This window comes from Hippoglossus stenolepis, chromosome 8, assembly GCF_022539355.2.
Source record: "Hippoglossus stenolepis isolate QCI-W04-F060 chromosome 8, HSTE1.2, whole genome shotgun sequence".
NCBI lineage: Eukaryota > Metazoa > Chordata > Actinopteri > Pleuronectiformes > Pleuronectidae > Hippoglossus > Hippoglossus stenolepis.
The window spans coordinates 21861959-21884436 of NC_061490.1; the positions used below are offsets into that span (position 1 = coordinate 21861959).

The 22478-nt window shown below is 42.2% G+C and overlaps 2 protein-coding genes across 2 annotated transcripts in view; one reads left to right on the forward strand and one right to left on the reverse strand.

Annotated features, from left to right (window-relative positions):
- LOC118113339 (B-cell receptor CD22) overlaps positions 1-22478 on the reverse strand; it is a 1629935-nt gene that overhangs the window by 1542566 nt on the left and 64891 nt on the right. The window lies entirely within an intron of this gene.
- drd2l (dopamine receptor D2 like) lies at positions 922-19347 on the forward strand. The gene is made up of 8 exons (XM_047340768.1): positions 922-1218; positions 9839-10329; positions 10896-11005; positions 13427-13563; positions 15989-16206; positions 16544-16627; positions 16740-17094; positions 17548-19347. Exons 2-8 carry the CDS (start codon positions 9961-9963, stop codon positions 17742-17744), a joined length of 1470 nt encoding a protein of 489 aa, XP_047196724.1. The 5' UTR covers positions 922-1218; positions 9839-9960; the 3' UTR covers positions 17745-19347.

Here is a 22478-nt window from a genome sequence, read left to right on the forward strand (position 1 = left end):
ACGCACATTCTGATGCAAATACAGTGTTTTTTTTTTAAGGATTGCTGTTATATCCACACTTCATGTGATGGAAGTTCTCAAACCAAAGTTTTGCGTCAAACATCAGAATGAAGAGTGAAATGTATTCGTTCAACATTAGACATCCTGGTTCTGTCAAACGGCTCCAAAATCAGCCAATCGGAAGGAAGCTCACTGAATTACACACGGTATCTTGTTTAAATTGACAATTCCTCGCTGTGTCATGAGCTGCATGTCGAGCTCTAAGCAGCAGATTCAGGATTCAGCTCGCACACTTTCACCTTCTTCTTTCTCCCAGTTGTTCTGCTCACAACCTGTTGTTGGCTGCAGCCTTTTTTATTTTGAAAGACAGACACAAGTTTTATATTTTTCGTCAACTATGAAAAGCTTTTTCCTCAGAAGTCGAAGTTTAGATGCTTTGGCTTCACTTCTGGGAAGCTGCCATGTCATCCATCTTTACATCTATGTCCCAGCCCATATTTAGTATCATTTATCGTTAGTATATCTAAGGTATAATAGTATATGAAACTCTGTATAGTGTTGTATACATGATATTATACTATTGTAGACTATGTAGTAAGTATCTTTTTTAATATACCTCATAGTATGATAGTATATAATAGTATGTCTCTACTGGGCTACACCATATAGTGTAGGTGTATATAGTACTGGCTACCTGGAGGTACACTAGTCCCGCCCCCAATATCAACCTCAGCCAATAGCAGCAGAGTATTTTGCCTCTGCTTTAGTTTTGTGCGTAAAATAAGCGTAAAACTCCACCTCTCCTCTTCCTCCTCTCTCCTCCTCCTCACTCCTCCCATCTTCACTTCTTCCTGCTCACCTCTCCTCCTCCTCCCATCCTCTCCTCTCTTCTCTTCCTCTCACCTCCCTCCTCCTCCTCCTCCTCCTCCTCACCTCCAGCTGTTCCCATCCTCCTTCTCCTCTGACTCTGTCTGACTCCACTGACCCGGGCTCCATCCGCGGGAGAGGAGGTGAACTATGTGACGGAGGAGCGGAGCCTCGATGATGCTCTGTGTGTGATCAGACTTGTGTGTGTGTGTGTGTGTGTATACGGACCATGTGTTTCTGTTGACTGGGCTCTCGGAGGGACGCTCGGCGGGATGCTGCAGCCCGGCAGCCCGGTGATGCTGCGAGGAGAGCGGACCTGAGTGAGCAGCTCTGCAGGGGGGGGGACCCAGGGTGAGGGATTCGAACGCTTTAAAGAGAAAACATCCACTTTTATTTCTACATCTCAGCCTCTGTCTATTTAGATCAGACACTAAACGCTTGCATAAGACTTTTTGTTGCTGTAGTAAGTGATTTAATTTTACTTTCCTCAGGGCAAAATGTGAATATGCATCCAAAACGTTCTGCATACAAACGATTAAAACCGTGTGTATGGGCTTTATTTTTAAAGCTCTAATTAAAGATTATGTCCATGTTTTATTGCTTCAGTGTGAATCTACCGTACAATAGAAAGCAGGAGTATAAACAAAACGTTTATTTTGCAATTCCTAAAAGATGCCACTGACTGATGTTTATTACATCTCCACTTTAAGTCCCGTGAAAGTTTGGATTTCATTCTTCACCCTGGTCTGTTTATATGCACTTCAGATGTTTTTCCCTTTTCCCTTCTGCACAAACATCCACATATTACTCTTTGAAGGGTTTTGCTGTGTTGTATTTTTTTTTAATGTTTATTACATGGTTTTTCCACCGAGGCTCCAACATAACGACGCATCAATGTGATCAGATCATTTGGAATCCAGAAACAGATAAATATACCTTTTATGAAGTTCTCTTTGTGATGCATTTTCTCAGAAATGAGGAATCTCAGTCTGAGGAAACAGTTTCTGAAGCGTCAGATCTAGAAAGGTCAGATTAGTTTATTTGGCAGCGAGACATTTGGTTAAATGTGTAAATGGCAGCCAGCTGTGATTATGCCAAACAATTTCCTCATCCTCCTGTTATCTTTCCACCTTGATGGTCCATGTGTGATCATGTTTTTTAGTTCTTCTGTAATTTCACGCACACATCACTCGGAGCTGACTTCCAAAAAAAAAGCAGCTTGCTCGTCTTTTTAAATAAAAGATGAGAGTCGATGCAAAATTGCCTCTTGAATAAAAGATGCCGGCGGTTGGTTGGTAGAATCGCCTCCGGGTTGAGGTCTCCTCGTGTGACTCTGCGCTGAGGTTAACAGATCCAGCAGGAAGTCACATAAAAAAAGTAAAACAAGTTTTGTTAAAAGTAAAAATCCAGAAAGAGCGTCTTTGTTTTCTTCTCTGGCTCATTTCACCTCTTTGATCATTTCTTTGGCAGGAGAGCTGATGTTTTATTGACCAGAAAGACGCACAGAGTCAAAATCCTCTTCATCTGACCTCCCCTGTCTGTACTGATTTGAAGGGCATGAGCTTTTCTTTCCCTCTCTCCTTTCACTCCATCATAATTGGTGCCATGGCTGCGTGTGGGCATCTGACTGAGTGTGTACGAGGAATGTGCAGTTTGAGAGCAGCACAGATTTATGTGTGAACAGCTGCTTTTCATCCAAATCCTTGTTGGGGTTTTTCCTCTTGACAAGTGAAGAAAAACCCCCACATATGTCTTTCACTGCTTGAGTTGTTGCTCTAAAAAGCTTCTTTTGGAGAGAAAAATAAGAAAACGTGTGAATGATCCTGTGTTTTATGGCTTAAATTCACTGTCCTGCAATTCTATTTGTCTGCTGAAGTTACTGCATGGCTGCTCGTTAAAATAGCAGCGGACAAAGGAACCTGAGGAGCTCTGGGAGCGGTCGAGAGCCCAGAAGTGACAACAGTGAATGTGTTTAGTCCCGATCCCAGCTGGGTTGATATCCTGCAGCTGAACGGCTGCATCAGTCCCACTGGCTGTGACTCGGTCCTGCGTCTCAGTGAAAGGAATGAAATATTTATCGCACATTATCTCGTACAGCTTCAGCACAGCGGGGGCGAAATATGAATGAGTCCTTTGTGTTTGTTCTGTGGCATTGGGCAGACGAGGCCAGAGAAAGTAATAGACCTGTCAAGTGTCTCCAGAGAGGAGCTACAGAGGAGGAACAGGAGATTAGACAGGAGGAGACGGAGATAGGAGAAGGGGACGGACTGGCGTAGGCTGGTGGATGTTATTAAAGGGAGATTAAGGACAGAAAGGCCATCAGACAACTCGAGATTGAAGGGGTGAGGTCAGTTTATAAGAACAAGACTGGAAACCAATGTAATGAAAAAAGAAAATACAAACTTGTCTCCTGCAGTTAATATGAGGTAGTACTTTCTGTTGTTCTTGTAATCCTCCTATAATGTGCACTTAAATCCAGCAGCACAAAATATGAACATGGCAAAACGGTTTCCCAGTAAAGACGATTTTGATAATGTAAAGATGTTAATTGAGTCTCTGTTCGAGGGCAGAGGTCGTTAATGTAAAGAGCAAACATGACTAAAGACGGCTGGTAAACTCATGTTCCCTCACATGATATCAAGCTTAGAAATCGATTAGTAGAATACTAAATATTAACAGTGTAGAAGGATATTTGTATAATGAGATATCTGTATTTGCCATCTTTAAAAAAAGATGTATTCATTAATCTTTGAGAAGAATGTATTTCCTCTGGGAAGGACGTTATGTTTTTTGGTTTGTTTCTTTTTTTTGGATATAAAGCAGGATTTCGTAAAAGCTACTGGACAGATTACCACAAAACGTGGCGGATGGTTCTGGAAGGAGATATGGAAAGAACCACTTCTCATTTCTTTAACGTTGCCAGATATTTTTCCACATTTCCGTTGATTTCTCAGAGAATATTTCCTAGACCCCGTTGAAAAGGATCAGGCATGTTTAGGGGACTGATATTAATCAAATGGATCTAGTGATTTTAAGTGTGGTTTCTTAAAGGGACACCTCTATTGAGTGCAATTCTGGTTTGACATGTATTTAGACTTTTTAGTTTGGTCCATGTCCAATCCACTAACATGAAGGAGGCAGGGCTTATGAGCTATGCTGCAGCCAGCCACCAGGGGGCCACCGATACGTTTTGGCTTCACTTATGTCGTCCATCTTTATACACGGGCTATGGTCTTACACCTTGTTATCTCCGAACACATCTGCTGGTTTATTCTGAATATAAAATCGATGCCTTTACTTTTCAGCTACGTTTTCCTTCTCGCCCTGAGTGATTTTGTGGCTCAGGCTTAAATCAGACTTTGAAGTTCCCATAATGAATCTGTACAAAGTAGATTGAAGTTATAATGAGCCTCAGAACAGATGCTTCAAACATGCACTGTAACATTATGTAGCTTGATAAACATCTGGGCTGTTTCCCACAGTTTCCTAACACCTCGACAGATGAGCTGAAACTGGCAGATTTAATTTTAATAAATTAGATATCTCTTTTTTTTTTCTTTCTCAACTGTGATGAAACAATTCGAACAAACCGATCTTCATTCATTAGCTCAATACCTCATCGATACTAATTAGACAAGTTTCCAGTCCAGCTGCTTTTTTCTGACTCTTCACCACCTTTTCTCTTCTTGCTTCCCACCACAGTGATGTTATTGTACAAAACTCTGACCTTAAGAAATACATCTTAGTAAACAAGGTGGAGCTGCAGCACTTGTGCATGTCCACACTTTAAGACACGTGCAGCTTTGCATCAGTGGCCATGTGTGAAATTAAGTCGACTTCTCGGGAGCAGGGATCATTGCTCCTCGTTCATGTTGCATTCCTCTTAAAAATCAATAGAAACTGCTCGTGGTGTCGCACTAGTCGTGCAGCAGGACATACAACAAGTGTCAGTCGGAGCCAAACACGTTTATTGATTTATTACTGAAATCGCTCAGTGATCTCACTTTTCAATCTGCTCGCATTTTCCTTCCGGTGATAATTATCTACTTGGTTTGTGTTCACAAAAGAAGGTTTTTCATCGCAGCTGCTGTTGAAAAGTGTTTGTTGAATTCTTTGACTGATGGATTTTGTGATTCCTAATCAAACTCTTATTAGAATCATTGAACGCAGCTGAATTCTCGTTCAGATGAAGTTTAAAGTGTTTTCTGACGAAGCAGTTTCTGATCAGCCGCCTCTGTTGTGAAGGTTTGATTGATTTCAGACCAGCCAAATGATTTGAATACCTAAATCTCTCACATCATTTGTTTTACAAATAATTTAAAGTGTTTATCCATCAAAAACTATATGAATGATTGTATTTGTTTAAAGCTTTCCTCGTCTTATCGACCACTCAAAGTTGTTTATGGTACAAATCACATACTACTGTACTACTTATATATATCATTTATGCTGCACAGACATCAGAGATAATTCTGCGGGTTCAGTATCTTGCCCAAGGACACTTCAGCGTGCCAAGTTGTGGAGCTGGGGATCGAACCACAGACCCTGGTTAGTGCAACCTTTAGAAACAGATTCAAGGTCTGTGAAGTTCTACTGAGATGTGATTTTGCTGGTTGCATCCTCGACTTATGTGATAACTTCTGTAAACATTGTGCGTGAGAATGTTAAGAATCTGTCGGTGAGGGACACGATTTTGGGGCTTGAATTCTCCTGGTTTCCATTTCCAGTTTGACCAGCATAGACCAATCACGTTGGATTAGGCTCTGGTTGCTTTGGTCAGTGTGGAGGGGCTGAAAAAATTGACAGAGATGCAGTGGCTCATTGCTTTTTTATTTTATCTGCAGTCATAAATATTACATAGAGATTTGCCAAAATGTCGTCTCGACCTAAAACACAAAAAGTATCTTGCTTATATGCAAACATTAGGAGTTGGTCATTGAGATAAACAGCAGGTGGCGCTAAGTCGAGTGATGCTAAACATTTGCTCCTCGTGGATGGATTGTGATGGATTTGACAAACGAAAAACTCTTTCTTAGAGTGATCGGCGTGACTGCAGTGATTTCGGATGAAAGATGAAATGAAGAAAAAGGAAAAAGAATCTTTAGTTTTTCAGTAAATCTGAATAGAGTTGTTTTTCTAAAGCTGCCAATTTAAAAAGAACTTTAGTGCAGAAAAGAGATGCTTCAAGGATGCTTCAGGTTCACTACTTATTTTTGTTCTTAGATCATTATTGTTGCAGTGAGACAGTTCCATGCTGCCGCACACATACGCACGCGTTGAAACAATCTAGTTTTCAAACAAGAAATAATAACATTTCAAAGCTTTCTCTCAGCTCGGGTCCCCGGGCGATGTCTTGCTTTGCCTGCCCTGTTGCAACAACCCTGGTTGCTGCAGCAGTTGATGTTACCTGTGTTACACACTGATTTCATAACCTGCACCAACGCCATTGTGTTGTCCGAAATATCAGTGTCAGAGTGCAAGCACGTAGTTTGAGCAGATCGAAGCACAAGCAGGGATTTGAGGGAAGGTGAAATTCATGAATCCTCCTGGTCAAAGAAAACCACACTCTTGGATAAAAATAGGGGGAATAAAACATAATTTGAATCCATAAACAGACGTCCATGCCCCCAACCCCAAGAGGCTTGAATTGAGCTTCTCCATTTTAACACCGGCCCTTCGCTCCCGCACACCTGCCCCCAACAGTAGCCTTTTCGTACTACTCTCCATCAAGTCGTCCTCTGAGTGGAATCAATATCTAACTGTGTGGAATCAATGTTTGTGCCACAAAGGAGAATATCTTCTATCAGGTGCTGTGGCCTGTGGTGTTGGTTCAGCAGGCCAGGTCGGGTTATTGATTCTTCAGGGCTCAGCTCATCTTGGGTATGTGTTGATTTGCCGCTCGGCTCGTGGGTCGGGGTCAGAGAACGATAGCTGACGTTGTACTGCCAGGAGGCACATGGTGGTGTGTGGGGGGGCGGTGCAGGTGGGCGGTGCTGGGGTCTCCCTGAAATCATTCATGACCTTGACTGACAGGAGAGAAACTGCCAGTCAGCTCTGTCTCAACCTCTAGTTGCTGATAAATATTTAATGCAGTTTTTTTTGTGTGCTATTAAACAGCCTGCTTGTTAGAGTGTGTCAGACGGGTGGAGAGATAAGAAGGAGGAAGAAAAGATCTCAGGTATTCTGATCTTGTCTCCGCTCAGCAGAGACACAGAGTCGTTCAGCAGCCGGGGATTTCATGGTGAGTTTCAAGCAGAAGTTTGAAATGAAGATCGATTGAAAATGATGGATTCTTACATTAAGCTTTTTCATCCAGTCTCGTTTTTTTCCTATTTATTGTCTCCGACTAACTGTGGAAAATGTGCAAATGCTGCAGACGTCCAACACATGTCTTCACTGTGTGTGATCGCAGGCTCTGATCAGACCTGGCATTGACATCTGTCCGGATGAGGCCTGTCATGATAATTACCTTATCGACCACGATCATTTATGCCCACATCAATATTGTTTACTGTAGCGACCGGTCTTGGATCACGTCTCCGCCCCCCTATCAGAGAGGTAATTCATTCCTGTTTTCCAGAGTCACACCCACAAACAGGCAATAATCCAATCACAACCCCAGACCACAGTCGGAGAGGATCTTCTGTTTTGCAAAAGCACGTCGTAAAGTTCGTAAACCACCGACGCTACCGTGACTGGTGAAACCGGGAACCGCCTATCTTTGAGGTGTTGAGGTGGCCTTGATTTACCTGGAATGAACTGAATTGTGTTTTGCTTGTGGGGGAGACTGAAACGGATTTTCTACCTACACGGATTGAACTCCGAACGCTGAGTCTGTGGGGAGCAAAAAGGTCTTAAAATGACTTTTTATTGCCGTCATTTATGGGACAATATATCATCCAACATAAAAGTTACCGTGACAGTCCTAGATCCGATCACAAGTGAACCGCTCTGAGTTTATTAGCTCACACATGTGTCTCCTGTGATGACTTCCCCCCTCTAGATGCAAATATTTTCATTACTTCTGTTCGCAAAGATCAAATGATCATCTAGTCTGAGTTTACAGATCATAAACTGTATATAAAGATGGATGATGTGTCTTCACTTCCTCACTATTCAAAAATGAAGCCAAAATATCCCAGACATGAATGCTGCCATCTTGTGTAGGTGGAGTCTGTGCAGGAGTGATCATCAAGTAACTATTAAAACACTTGAGGAAACATTAGTGTAATTGAACTACCTAAAATGACAGAAATCATCTTTGAGAAGAATGTCTTTAACGAGCATTTGGACTTTTTCGTTTGGACCATGTCCCATCTGCTAACATGGGGGAGTTGGGATTTATGGCCTATTCTGCAGCCAGCCACCAGGGGGGCAATTGCTTTGGCTTCCCTTCACTTAGGGAGTTTTAATTATTAATTATGACAAGTCATGATTGACAGCTGCGACTGACTCGTTATTGTTAAAGAACTCTGGCTCCAAACAACGTCATCAGCACAAAATGGCAGCATTCGTAACATCCGAGAAATGTTTTGGCTTCATTCCTGGAAAGTGGGAGGAAGTGAAGACGTGTCCATCTTTATTTACAGTCTAGGTACGATCTATCACTCAGGACTGATGTTAACACCAGGTCTGAACAGAGTCATCTGTTGGTTTTAGCTTTTGACTTTTTTAATTGCAAAAGTATGTCGACAGTTTTAAAAAATGTCCCTTAAATGAATCAACACAATCTGTCTCTGAATGAATGATGATGATGCTGCTTCTCTCACACGTTCACATCATCATTCACGTCACTCTCTGTCTCTGTCACTTCTGCACAACCCTGTCAAGTACGGTTCATATACACAGCTGCACTTTTCACCTTCCACTGGTGGTAGGTGAGAAGACTGTGTCCTCAGCTCGCTCTGCAAGTTTAAACTGAATGAAACCAGTAACTCACCAGAAACGGCCTCATACGAGCTGCAGGTTAAAACAGAGTTGAGCTTTAATGTTCCCGTGGGACCAGTCATCCAGACAGCAATGAATAATAAATACATGAAGATCACAGAGAATAGACGAATAGAAAAACGCAGGTTAAAGGAACTTTTGGAATATTTAACCACTTGTCTCTATGGAGTGGAGTTCCACGCTGTCGGCTTTACTCTGCTGATCGACCTTCTCTGGTGGTGACGAGTCAAAAATACGTGGCAACATGCGAACAAAGGTAGAAGACAAGACTTTTTCCAAATAAACATGAAAGGAAACGATAGACAAGTTAAAATATTCAAAGATATAATCCAGTCCTGGGACAAATTAAATATGAATAATAATCTGTAACTGTAAAAGAATCAGTGAACTTGTTATAAATTAATAAATAAAAAGTATAGAGCGTGTCGGCCACTAACCCAGAATGTCGCCTCCTGTGGTCCACATGTGGAAGTGTCCTCGGTGCAGACACTGAACCTCAAATAACCCCCCGACGGCCGCTCCATCAGTGTGTGAATGGATGAATGTTGTGTAAAGCTCTTTGAGTTGTCAACAAAACTAGACTGAAAACTGTTTACAAGTAATCATGGATGTAAACAATGGACAGATTCAAATATCTGCTGTGAATAATAATCCGATTTTTCCATGAAAACATTCAGTGACGCTCAGAACGTTCAGAAGCAGCGAGTAAGATTCAGATACAGGTTTCATCTTCAACATTTAAACTTGTTTTATTTGTACAAAAGAAGTTTATTCCTCCCTAACTCTGAGTTCAGTCGACCTCTGAGGCCAAAAAGAACCCGTCGAGTTCTACGAGATCTTTTATCTTTATTCTGTTTTAGAAATGATGGAGGGACATTGACGGGACACCTGTGGGTTTACGGGTTAGCTGTTGCACTGTTTGTATCAATGTGTCATGGCTTCCTGCGAAATGGTGTCATAAAGACAGATTTCCAGCCGCGGTGCCACAATAACCTCTTTCCCTTTCATTGTCCTCTGTTGTCAGGCTCCTCCATCTTTGTTGGATCTATTGTGAGACTAAGTGCACAGTGGGCAGCGAAGGGTCCCAGGGTCCTTATCTTCCTCTTCCTCTTATTCTCCCCTGATCATGTCCACCGGAGCCAGACGATGACTTTCCACAATGAGTCAGAAGAGACCTTCCCTCCCTCCTTCCCTCCCTCCTTCCCTCCCTCCTTCTCGGAGCACAACTTCTCCGTCTTATTCACCCACGACCCCTCGGACTTCCCCACCTCCTCCCCGCTGACCTCCTCCAACTGCACCAGCCCCCAGTCGGCCTCCTCTCCCCCGTACAACTTCTACGCGGTGCTGCTGGTGCTCCTCATCTTCTGCGTGGTGTTCGGCAACGTGCTGGTGTGCGTGGCGGTGTCTCGGGAGCGGGCTCTGCAGACCACCACCAACTACCTCATCGTCTCACTGGCTGTGTCCGACCTGCTGCTGGCCACGCTGGTCATGCCGTGGGGCGTCTACCTGGAGTGTGTGTGTGTGTGTGTGTGTGTGTGTGTGTGTTTGCATTTAATATTCACAATAAGCCTCATAAGACAAAAGAAAACAGCAAATTTTCATGGAAATCAACAAATGTTTGGCATTTTTGCACAAGAAAACATTTAATTAGATAATGATTTGTTGAAAAAATTGCAAATTAGTCTCTTTAATGAATCAATTGATTAATCATTAACAATTAGGTGTAATTAGTCCTTTAGATATATCACGTATTTATGGTAATTAAGGTAACTGACAAATCACGTGTCACAGACCATATTAGAGGGTTCAATACTTTATAGTATAACAACAAACCCATATTTTCATTTGATTTGATTTGAAATGAAATCTAAATTAAATAAAATGAAATTTCTCTGTGGCTACACTAAAGATTAACTATGCTCTATCAAGGGAAATAGGTTTAAACCAACGACTGATCCAGTATTGTTAATATTCACGCTGCTTCATTAGTGTTACAAGACATGATATTGGACAAAATGTACAAAAATGAGTGAAGACATTAAAGTCAAACAGGTTGAAAGTGAAACTGTGTTTAATTACAGGTGGTGGGAGAGTGGCACTTCAGCCTCATCCACTGTGACATCCTGCTCACCCTGGACGTCATGATGTGCACGGCCAGTATCCTCAACCTCTGCGCCATCAGCATCGACAGGTGGGTTCTCTCCTCTTTGCTCTTAACGTGGAGCCTGTGCTGGGTGCGGTTCGCTTTTCTCGATGTGTGATATTCATTAATAACTAGACTGACACTCTGCAGAGCTCAGACCTCCACACGAGCTGCACCACACTCATAAACATGCCTGGTTTTCTTTTTGTAGATCCTCTGGGAAATTGGTGAAAACGTCAAAATGCTACATCTCACAATATTAAAGAAAATGAATCTGCAACAACATTTTATGGTTTATTCCTTGTGTCAAGACCCCCCACCCACCCACCCACCCACCCACCCTACAGATGTTCAGGGAAATCGTTTGAGTAGTTTTTATGCAATCTTGCTAAGATACAAACAAACAAACAAACAGATGCAGACGAAAACTAAAACTAAACTTGATGGAGGCAATAAATCATCTTTATGGCAATTTTTAATCCAGAAATAAGAAGAGATTGTTTTATGCAATCTCCTCTAACCTCGATATTTATTGGTGCATGCTGTGCTAAACAAAGAGCAGGCCACACATGTGTCTGCATTCACACACACGCACCCTCACACGGGCACGTACACAAACATCCGCCAAAAACCTCTAAGCTGCAGCCACCACCTCGCTGTCGGAGCCGCAGGACAGAAGCCAGCAGGTGACGATAGGTTTCCACCGTGTCGCTTACGATGTCCTCTACAGTCGTTAGTGATCGCTCAGTTCGTACGTAGATCAAGGAGAATATGTTTGATGATTTGGCGTTTGAACTGACGCCCTCTTCACCGATTCGAGGGGATGTCACCAGACGCCCAGCGGGCAGGCCATCTGCGGCCACGTCCTAATTCCTCTGACAATGTGGCACATCGAGGCTGCACCACTTTGGTATTGTGGTGCAATAACTAAGGGCACAGACGAAGCTGTGACATTTCAAGGTCACAACTTTAATTTGAGGGTAATTGTTCTTTTCATGCACATTCTAGATAGAAATTAACAGGATAAATTAGCACCAACCTAAATAAAATGTCATATTTGATGTAATTACTGTTTAATTCATAATTTCATTAATCTCCTGACCTTTCATTTAACGTCATCATTTGAATAAGATTTCTGTTCGACCAACACAGTTTATGACCCCAGAAAAGTAATGAAAATCTCATCAGCCCCAACAACCTCTGATTTGCAATGGCAATGGATACAATCAGCATGTATGCCCCGGGTCAATTGACTGTACAGTAAACACAGGTTGTGATCGGCAGTGACACCTGGGTGAACATCTTGCTTTCTTCTTCCTCCTTTTTATTTTGGCAGTCTAGATGCTGACACTGCACCTTTTCTGCGCAACGTTATGAAAGGCATTGAACTTCCGGGCGTTGGCGCCATCAATTGCCATGAACGTTTGTGTACTTTTTGGTTTTTGCATATTGGGATCGACGTGCTACAGCGATTTTCCTTGTATCGTGCAAGATGGAACAAGACAAGCGAGACAGTGAGGAGAAAGAGATTATGGCACAGTTGTGATGTCGAACATGACGCACCGGGGGGGAAAACAGAAAGTCAAACTCCCGTACTGGAAAAGAGTCGATCACCTTTTTAATGGGTTTTCACAAATCCTTGTTCTATGCGCTGTAGACATTACACCTTTTAGCTCAAAGCTCCTTAAATATTCCCTCCTAGAGCTGCTAGCATGGCCTAATGCTGTTTTGGTGTATGTATGTCAAGGAAAACCAAACATGCACAGTTTCTTCTTTGTTAAGATTTGCCAAATTCTTCATTATCAGTGTATCAAACAAAATTTAAGTAAAATGATGAAACATTCTCCCTTTGTCCCCTTGGAGTAATATAATGATACCTCTCTTTTTATGCCAGAAAAGGTTTGTGAGCAAATTCATTGTCCTGCTCAGTCCCTGTTCCTGAGAGGCTTTCTTGTCAGAATCATACAAAATGAATTCAATTACACCATCTCTGCACTGCATGTTCCAAGTTCTGACGCCAGAAGCTACAATTTATCCTATTGAAACCCAAATGTTGTACATATTATTTTGGGTAACTTGGGTAACTGTGTTTTGTCGGTGACCCTCCTCCCGCGGTCGGTATTTCAGCGTGTCCCTGAAGAAGAGTGCTCACACAGACGGCTCTAATTGGTTGTGACTCGCTGACAGTTATATGTTCCGTGTCCTTGAGGCTGTGAAACAGGCAGTGACAGGTTTTGTCTCTTTGAAGGTGAACTGGGAATTTGTTTGTCTGAGCTGCGAGTCAAGTGATGGAGAGGTTTCTTTAAAATATGCCCCAACATGACAGCGAGATACTGAAGTCTGAAGGTGTGTGTCTGCTCCGTATTGAAGTGTGTGTTCAAATACAGGTGCCCAGAGTGTGTGGGGGAGGAATGCTGATGTGTTGTCTGCGTGATTCATCCTCCTCATTGTGTATGTTTGCGGCTGCAGGTACACAGCGGTGGCCATGCCGCTGCTCTACAACACCAGATACAGCTCCAGGCGGAGGGTGGCGGTGATGATCGCTGTGGTGTGGTTCCTCTCGTTTGCCATCTCCTGCCCATTACTGTTTGGACTCAACAACACTGGTAACAGCTGCATCTTATCTCCCATGTTCCCACTTACCTGCTAAACGTGATTGGTCCAGAACATGTGAGAGAAATTCAACCCTAATAGGTGCTACTTGAAGCTCAGAGCGTCGAAGCTGCAGGGACTAGTTGGATATCGAATAATGAGTTAAGCGCTGGATGTTTCTTTGTCTGCTGGCCCTGCGATTTGTCCAGTGTGCCCCCCCCACCTCTTTTTCATTGCAAGGTCAAAGTTAAAGTCACGTTTATAATCAAAGCCTTTAATGTTAAATTAACTTAGAATTGGCATCTAGACCGTCATGAGAAGACTTTATTTTTTTAGAGAGAGAAAATATGATGTTTTTTTAGGAATTAATTAGAGAACCTCTATTTCACCTTCATTAGAGAGCTTTGTCGCAGCTCAAACTACTTAAAAAAAGATTTTCAGCTAATTAAAGGTTTTGCTGTTTGGTCTTTTTGGCCTGTTTTATTCTCCAATCCATGATATGCTGACAAAAAAGGCTTCTTGTAATGAATGCAATTTGAAAACTAAAGTTTGGGTCCTTCGTGTTTTCTTTAATCCTCGGCTTTTAACAGGGTTTAAACTTTGCCTTTGAACTTCTGTCTCTCGATGTGTCATTAAAAAAAGGAAAGACTCGCTATCGGAGCACCATGTGTTTTCTCATGCACATGAGTTTAGATAGAACACAAAAAAAACGTTGGTGTAATCATTCAACTAAACTTAAATCAACAAGCTTGTACTTAAAAATCCATTAACACAGACACACGGAGCAGTTGGGAACATTTCCTTATGTTGTGCTCATCGAGCGACAAATGATGTCAGCCCTGAAAACAAGTGGGTTCACGCAATGTTCGATTCGTTTGTTGTCTCACAAACGGAGCGGCGGTGAAGACGCCCGCCGGCTCACCTCTGCCTTAATGAAGGCGGCTGTGAGGAGGGACTTAAGCTGCGAATGCGCCTGCATTGAACAAGGAGGAAAACACTTGTGAGTGAGTGGAAGACGAGAAGCAAAGTGAGAGTCCTGCAGCCTCAGTTAAACGCAGCAAGATACTGAACAAACTGAGGAAAATATTTTACTCTCCTCAGTAATGGCGGTGGTTCGGTTTAACCAGTAGGTGATTTGCAGGGGGAGACGCCATCCCCTTTAAACTAAAATCACCCCCCCTTGATAACCTGTCAATTCTGCCATCCCCTCTCTGCCACCCCCCACACCCTATATCCCCAATTTATTTTGAAGAGAACAGATACACTAATTGCCTGTCTCAGTCAGATTGACCAACAGCAGCACCGGGAGAAAACATCCATAAAGATGTTACCGTCTTCGGCAGACAGGCAGGACTCAGCATGAACTCCGTGCAACTGCTTTTGCTTTGCACATTCAGGCAACAAGCATACAGTCAATCATCTGGAGATACCCTCCCAAGAAATATTCACACCAAGTTAGAGGAAAATCCATCCATGTGTTGTGGAGTGCGAGCGGTTCTGTGTGCTTAATAAATCATGAATGAGAATAGTTTAGAATCAACAAACAATTCCCCAATTTCAAAAAATCAATCTGCACAGAGCAGTAGCCTTGACATCTCATCACAGCAACAAAATATAAAAACTGAATAACTAAACTGAATATTTCTTGAAAGCTACAGTTACTGATTAAACCACACTGGGTCTGTGAAGTAGCTGTTCTGGAGCTTTAGTTTGTTATTTAGTTAAATATGTTCAACTGTTTTTTCAATGAAGCAAGAAGTTTTCATCCATGTTGGAAGCTGAGGTTCAAATTTCCGTCTTGACTTTGGGAAACAAACCAATCTCCCCAAAAGGTCAGTTATGGATGGAAAATCCTTGAGGTGTAAATTTGAACTTCTTCAATTCAATAACAACAGGAAACACTCTGTCTGCTGATAAATATCATACGATATGAGCCTCCAGCTGCCACTCAATGCATCTTGGGAGGATATTGCTTTCTCAGTTGATGTTCCTGTAAAGTCAACAATGACCTTAAAGCCTCAGCCTTTATTTTGTAACATAAGGAAATAGACATTTTGGGAAATATGCTTATTTGTTTTATGTGCTGAGAAAGTAGATTATAGCTACAACAAGGAGATGGTTACCTGAGTTGTAGTGTAAGGACTAAAACCAGGGGGAGGAGCTAATCTGAGCTATCTTCATTCATGCACAACCTTAAATATTGAAATTACAAATTGGTGTTATGGTAGGTTTGTGCTTGACTATAGTTCTTGGCTGGGCTTAGTGGTAGGTGTATTTTAAATTTGTTATTTATCGGACAGTACCCGTTAGCCTTTTCCCCTTCTCCTGGTTTTTGACTTTTAAATTTAACTGGCATTCATTAGAGCAGGATCAGTCCTCTTATTTCTACTCTTTCCCAAAACTTCACACATTATGAATTCTTCTCCATCTCTCCATTAGCCGACCCAGAAGGCACCACCTGCAGTTTTGCCGACCCGGCCTTCGTGGTGTACTCCTCTGTGGCCTCGTTCTACGTTCCCTTCATCGTCACATTGCTGGTGTATGCGCAGATCTGCGTGGTGCTGCGCAAGCGAGGCAGACGCACGGCCCCGTCGCGCAGACACGGTCTGCACACGCAGCGCGGGGCTGAAGCAGGAGAGGGTCATCGGCACAGAAAGGTAAAATCTGTGACTGGATGTCAACTGAGAACAACTTTTTTAATGAAACACTTCAGATGAATGTGTTCTCCCCTTTTTTTTTTTTTTCACAGCAGATATTTTGACATTGATTGATGTTGACTCACTGTTCTGCACCACCACTGATTGTGTTGAAAATCTGTGATGAATTCAAAAAGTTGAGTTTTAGTTTTCTTCACTGCAGTCACATTTAACTGAAGTTTGGTTCGTGAGATGAAAAATCTTATTGACTTGTGTATTCTTATAATTTTTACATCTTTAAAAATGGATCTTTGGCATCAACATCAAATCGTCAGTATCTTCTCTCCTTCCCTTTCAGAATAAGTGCACACAGCCAGAGGATGTGAAGTTATGCACCCTGATCCTGAGGCCCAGCACAGCCGCCCCGCAGCGCAAGAAAGTGGTAAAACAAAGTGTTTTTGAACCAAACCGATACTCGTGATGCTCTGCTTGCTTCCTGTCTTCTCCTTCCTGCTTCCGTTAATGTCCCATCTCCCTCCCTCTCTGTTCGTCAGACCCTGGTGAAGGAGGCCGTGGTTCACCCCCTCGAAGTGGAGCCGGGTCAGTTTCTGCCGCAGACGGGGCAGAGTCTGGCTCCTCCCCCTGCGCCCCAGACCTCCTCCCACTCGGGACGGGCAACCATCTCCCTGTCCATCTCCGTCGGACCTGCCCCGGTTCTCCCTTCAACCGTGACCCGATCGGGCCTGATGCCTCGTCCCCCAACTCTGGAGGATGGCATGAGGGGGCGCGAGGGATGGAGGGAGCGCAGCGGAGGCAGAGAGAGATGGGGGATCACCAAGGAGAGGGTGAGAGGGAGGCTGTCTCAGCAGAAGGAGAGGAAGGCGACACAGATGCTCGCTATCGTCCTCGGTGAGCGGAGGGAAGTGTAGAATAACTGAGGAGGTGTTCATCTTTGAACACTGTACACATTCTCCCTGCTCTTTCTATCTATCTATCTATCTATCTATCTATCTATCTATCTATCTATCTATCTATCTATCTATCTATCTATCTATCTATCTATCTATCTATCTATCTATCTATCTATCTATCTATCTATCTATCTATCTATCTATCTATCTATCTATCTATCTATCTATCTATCTATCTATCTATCTATCTATCTATCTATCTATCTATCTATCTATCTATCTATCTATCTATCTATCTATCTATCCATCCATCTTTTCAGCCACTATTTACAAATGTCATGAGATTTCAGTAACTATATATCCTTGTGTAATTTGTGTCACATACACACATGTGAGGCTAAAATCAAAACACTCACGTACACTCTCCTCCACTTCCTGTCCTGTTTCCAAGGCGTGTTCATCATCTGCTGGCTGCCTTTCTTCCTGACCCACGTGCTGAAGGCCCACTGCAGGAGCTGCTGCATCACGCCCTCGCTCTACAGCGCTGTCACCTGGCTGGGATACCTCAACAGCGCCGTCAACCCCATCATCTACACCACTTTCAACATCGAGTTCCGCAAAGCCTTCATCAAGATCCTGCACTGCTGAGAGCCGCCGAGATGAAAGGTGTCAGGACGCAGGCAGAAGGCCTTTGAGACCGGAGATGAGAGTAAGTGGAGGTGAAAGGGAGGATCAAGGGAGGAGGAGGAAACAGGTTGGATTCACGATAACTTAAGATGATATCAACTTTCTGGGAAATTAAATATGAGAGAAATTTTACCTGCAGATCAGGGGAAAAAAACTTTGGAAAGAAACAAACTGCTAGACGGAAGAAAAATGTGTGTGACAAGTAAAAGACAAGAAGCACAAACAAGCTGGAGATATTTCTGGAAAAGACGCACTGTGTTGTGTACATTGTGTCTGTGCAGGGAATACGTGACTGAGGACGTTGCCACATTCATCTGCACGACTCCACATATGTCAGACTCGCTGAGACGCGACCGTTTTCCCAATTTGCTGGAACGCTCGACTGGTGTCAGACCCTTCGCTGTTGTATTTTCTTGTAATCTTGACAAACAGCATCTTTTTATTTGTTTGCATGTGGTCGCCTCTCTCAAAGGACTGGAACAAGTCAAAGCACGAAAAAAAACCCATCTTCGACTTAAAGAGTACAACAGGAAACTGAAGTCGCAGATTTCATTGTGGACCTTTTCGCTCTCTGTTTACTTACGTGTAACATTTGGTGTCGTAGTAATACTTTGACTGGTGAGAACAGGGATCACAGCTGTTGTAAGGACCTTTGGTAATAAAACCTTTTATTTTGGTGCTTACCTTGTGTATGTAATGTACATTAAGATCAAATAAAAATAGAATGAATTAGAATAAATTAAATATCTGCAAAGTATGAGCGAAAGCAAAACTGGTGACAAATGAACAAAGCAATTGACTAATTCTTCATGTATAGATCGATAAAGTTAATTTTACTAGAAAGGTTGTTTAAGTTTTATTTAATAATATTTCACACATTTGAACAGTGTGTATTCAGACAGGACTCCACGTTGGGATTCAAACCTCCATCCTTCCCATTAAATGCTGTTTAATGTTGCTCTGGGCCTTTGCCTGTTTTTTAATCCTGAGATTGGAAGATGTGGTGTGGTGCGTGTTTTTATCTGCTCCTTCCAAAGAATGTAGATTTTAATATTTAAAATTGTCCTGGTTATCCAACCGCCTGAAAATGTGTTTTGTCCTCATGATTACAGTAAAAGTCGTTCCTAAAAATACAACCTGTACCAACACTTGAAGAGAAATGGTTTGATTTACACATGTAATTAACATGTCACTGGCTGGGGGCTGTGACCCACTGGTAGATTGTTAACCTTGGGTTTTATTTAGATCCCAGAGATGGAGCCTGTGAAGCAGGTTTGTTGACACTTTTATTATTTTTCCTTGTGAGATATTTTCTTTGTCCGAGAATCCTGAACATCTCTGACTTGCAGTCACATTTCGAAGGGTTAAGGTTACATTTTTCAAAATAAATTGCTTATTAGGGTCTAAACATGAATGTGGAACATGGGGAGGGGGTTATCTGTTATGTCTTGTTATGTGTTATGCTGTGATTCTTGTCTCGTCGTGGGCACGATGAGGCAAATTCCAAACAACTGAGTTGTGTGGCAATAAAGTGTTGAATCTTGGAAGCTAAACTAACAGTGAACTGGCTCTGGTTTCAAATTTAACAAAACCCAACCTAGCAAACCCTCAGCAGTAATATGAATGATAAGAATAATTACCTAAATAGTTCAAATTCCATCTCATTCATTTTAACACTATAATTCAACTATTAATCGAACTTCAACAGACAATCAGGATTTTTTCATTTTATTTTTTAAGAAGTATCTTAAAATATGTGAATTTTACTACGATATATACAGTATATAGAAAACACTGAATAGGAATGTGTGAAATATGTATATTTCAGTTTATAGTAATATAACAGCTGATTTAAACATCCATGAATTAGTGAATGTTGAAATATACAGTATTAATTTGGTATTAATGCAGAGTATGGCTATTTTAATTATTGTTATTGCATTATTACGGTTATGAGGACTTTGACTTTATTGCAGGAATTTGAATGTTGATATACTTTTAAGAACCTGGTGTCAGAAGTTGAGAGAAAAACCTGCTGCATTTACTTCCTGGTCTGAACTTCACCCATTAACTGAAAGATTCAAGAACCCCAGTGCAAGAAAGTCTGACTGTGACAGGGAAGGATGTCCAGGTTGGTTCTGGCAGTAACTCTGCCTTCCACTCAGTAAACCCCACTGATGTGCCTCTCTGCACCGAATAACACAAATATTATTGAGTTGCACATGATGCTGCACCTGAGGGCGGCTGTGGAGAAGCCTGATCCTTCCCTTCCCGGCCTCATACCTCGAGGAAGCTGGCAGAGCTGAGGAGTTCAGATTGGTGCAAGTTGCCCGTCAGGCCGATTGGATTTAACAAGGATTCTGTAAAAATCAATACAAGCACAAATGAAGTCTGGTTTGTTATTCATTCAGTCAGTCTGATGAGCAGGTGGAGGAGCTCACTCCAGATATAATCAACAAGCAAGCAACACTCAGCAGAGTGTGTAGCTGGATTATAGAATTAAAATGAAACTAACTAACTGAAGAGCACTTTTCCAAACAACAAATTAAAATCAATTTTAATTTCATAAAGTTTCGATAGGGGATTTTAAGACTATAATGAAGACATTTCATTGAACAAATATACAAATAAAGATTAAAAATACATCTATGCTAGCGATCTCGCTGTATGGATGTCCGTCTGTGAGCCATTTACTTTATTTTATGACATTTCACCGACTAGTATCAGTCGTGACGTATTTTTGCAAAACAAGTTCAGTTATTTCATGTTTATCTCCTGTTTGTTTTGCACTTGCAGCGCCCCGGTTGTCACCTGGAGACAGAGCACCACACATGTCTGATGCATTCCCTTGATCTGCAGCAATGTAAACCCCGAGCGATGAACAACAAACAACGCTCAGACATTTCTAAAACATCGGCACCGGAAAGTGTGTCTCTGTATTATATCGATAAATATATTGTCTATCCCAGGTGGCTGTAAAGTACACAAAAAAATAGGACACAAAGAAGTAATCAAACTGAAACGGTGGCAGGTCAGGAGTGAAAACTGTGACATTTAACACAACTTTGATGTGTGTGTTCCGCAGTGTAGCAGAGAAGATGCTGAGTCACACCCTGACTGGGGATCCTTGTCACTGCCAGCACTTTGCACTGTGCAGTAACTCGATCGGACACTCACACCACCACTGAGAAGCCTGGACGCACACACACACACACACACACACACACACACACACACACACACACACACACACACACACACACACACACACACACACACACACACACACACACACACACACACACACACACACACACACACACTTACTCACACTCACAATCAGGCCTCTTCAGATTCATAACAGGAGAATAATTGTTGGATACATATCTTACAAGTATGTGAAGTTAACACAGTGCCTCTCTGGACGTTTGCCTCTCCATGCTGCCATTGTGCTCCTCAGTGCTCGTGAGTGGAGGCAACTCAATGGTGGGGTGTGTGTTACCCTTTGTTGTTAAACTCTGACCCACGCTCACAATCATCCCCATGCATATTTCATAGACGCCCGATGACAAGGGTGCACGTATCCGTTACTGACCTGACCGACTGGAGCCCCACCTGCTCTGACCAGAGGAGAAAGATTGAGTTGGAGAGGTTGGGTGGGGGGGGGGAAAGAAGTGGAACTGGAAGGAGAAGAAGAGCGATTGCTGAAGGGTGTGACGCGATGAAAGGATTAAGTGGAGACTGAGGAGACGGGGGCAGAAGAGGGAATCTGGATGGATTCACATTAACGGGCGCAGATACATCTCGGTTACAGATGCACCAGAGCGAGCATCTTCAGAATCCTGTCACTGACGGAGCGGCAGTGATGCATTTCCCGACCCTGCTGTGGTACGAGCCGGTTTAATAAGTGGAGGAGACGGACTCGGATGAATAATCACATACATGCAGATGAGGTCGACACTCGGGAACCTGCACGACTGAGGAAATATTCAGAGTCGGGGAAAAAGGTGCACTGATGTGAAGGTGATATATTCTGAAAACAACCTTTGTTCAATCACAGATATTAATTATTAGTCATCAATGGAGGTTAAAACTAATTTTGAGTTGGTTCTGTCTGTGGCTTCATTCTGCATTTACTGATGAATTATACATACAAGCTCATATTTGGATGTTATTTAAATCATTCTTTTAATTTCATTGCATAATGGTATTGATAGTAAAACTGTAATTCTATAGCACAAGATTACAAAGTGCTTTACAAAATACATGGGATCAGACCAACGCAGAACAAGACAAACAATAAGAACAGACGGATAAAATAATAAAACTAAAACAAGCGCCGTTAAAACCAGTTGACAATCAGGTAGTGAAACGCTTTCCTATGAAAATATGTTTTCAGCAATGATTGAAAAAGATGTGATGTTCTGGTAAATCCAATCTCGTTGGGCTTCAGGGGAAATCAGTTTAATTCCATCTCATAATTTGTCCAGTTGTAAAAAAACTTTTTTTTTTAAGAATTGCAAAAGAATAAAATACTGTTTGACATATTTGATTTGTTGTATCTTATGTGAGATGCAGAATATCTAAATTATTCACTGATGCATTTTTCCAAGCTCATGTTTGCCTGAGGCCTTTGTCTCTTCTGCAGGATTCAGGTATCTTCCATTTCTCAGATGTCTGAAACCCAGTTGACAC

Bases quoted from the DNA above. Each gene is read 5' to 3' on its own strand.
- drd2l (XM_047340768.1), top strand. From the start codon at position 9,961: ATGACTTTCCACAATGAGTCAGAAGAGACCTTCCCTCCCTCCTTCCCT. The intron at 13,564-15,988 runs GTAACAGCTGCA...TCTCTCCATTAG, and splicing joins GTTTGGACTCAACAACACTG to CCGACCCAGAAGGCACCACC. The intron at 17,095-17,547 runs GTGAGCGGAGGG...CCTGTTTCCAAG, and splicing joins GATGCTCGCTATCGTCCTCG to GCGTGTTCATCATCTGCTGG.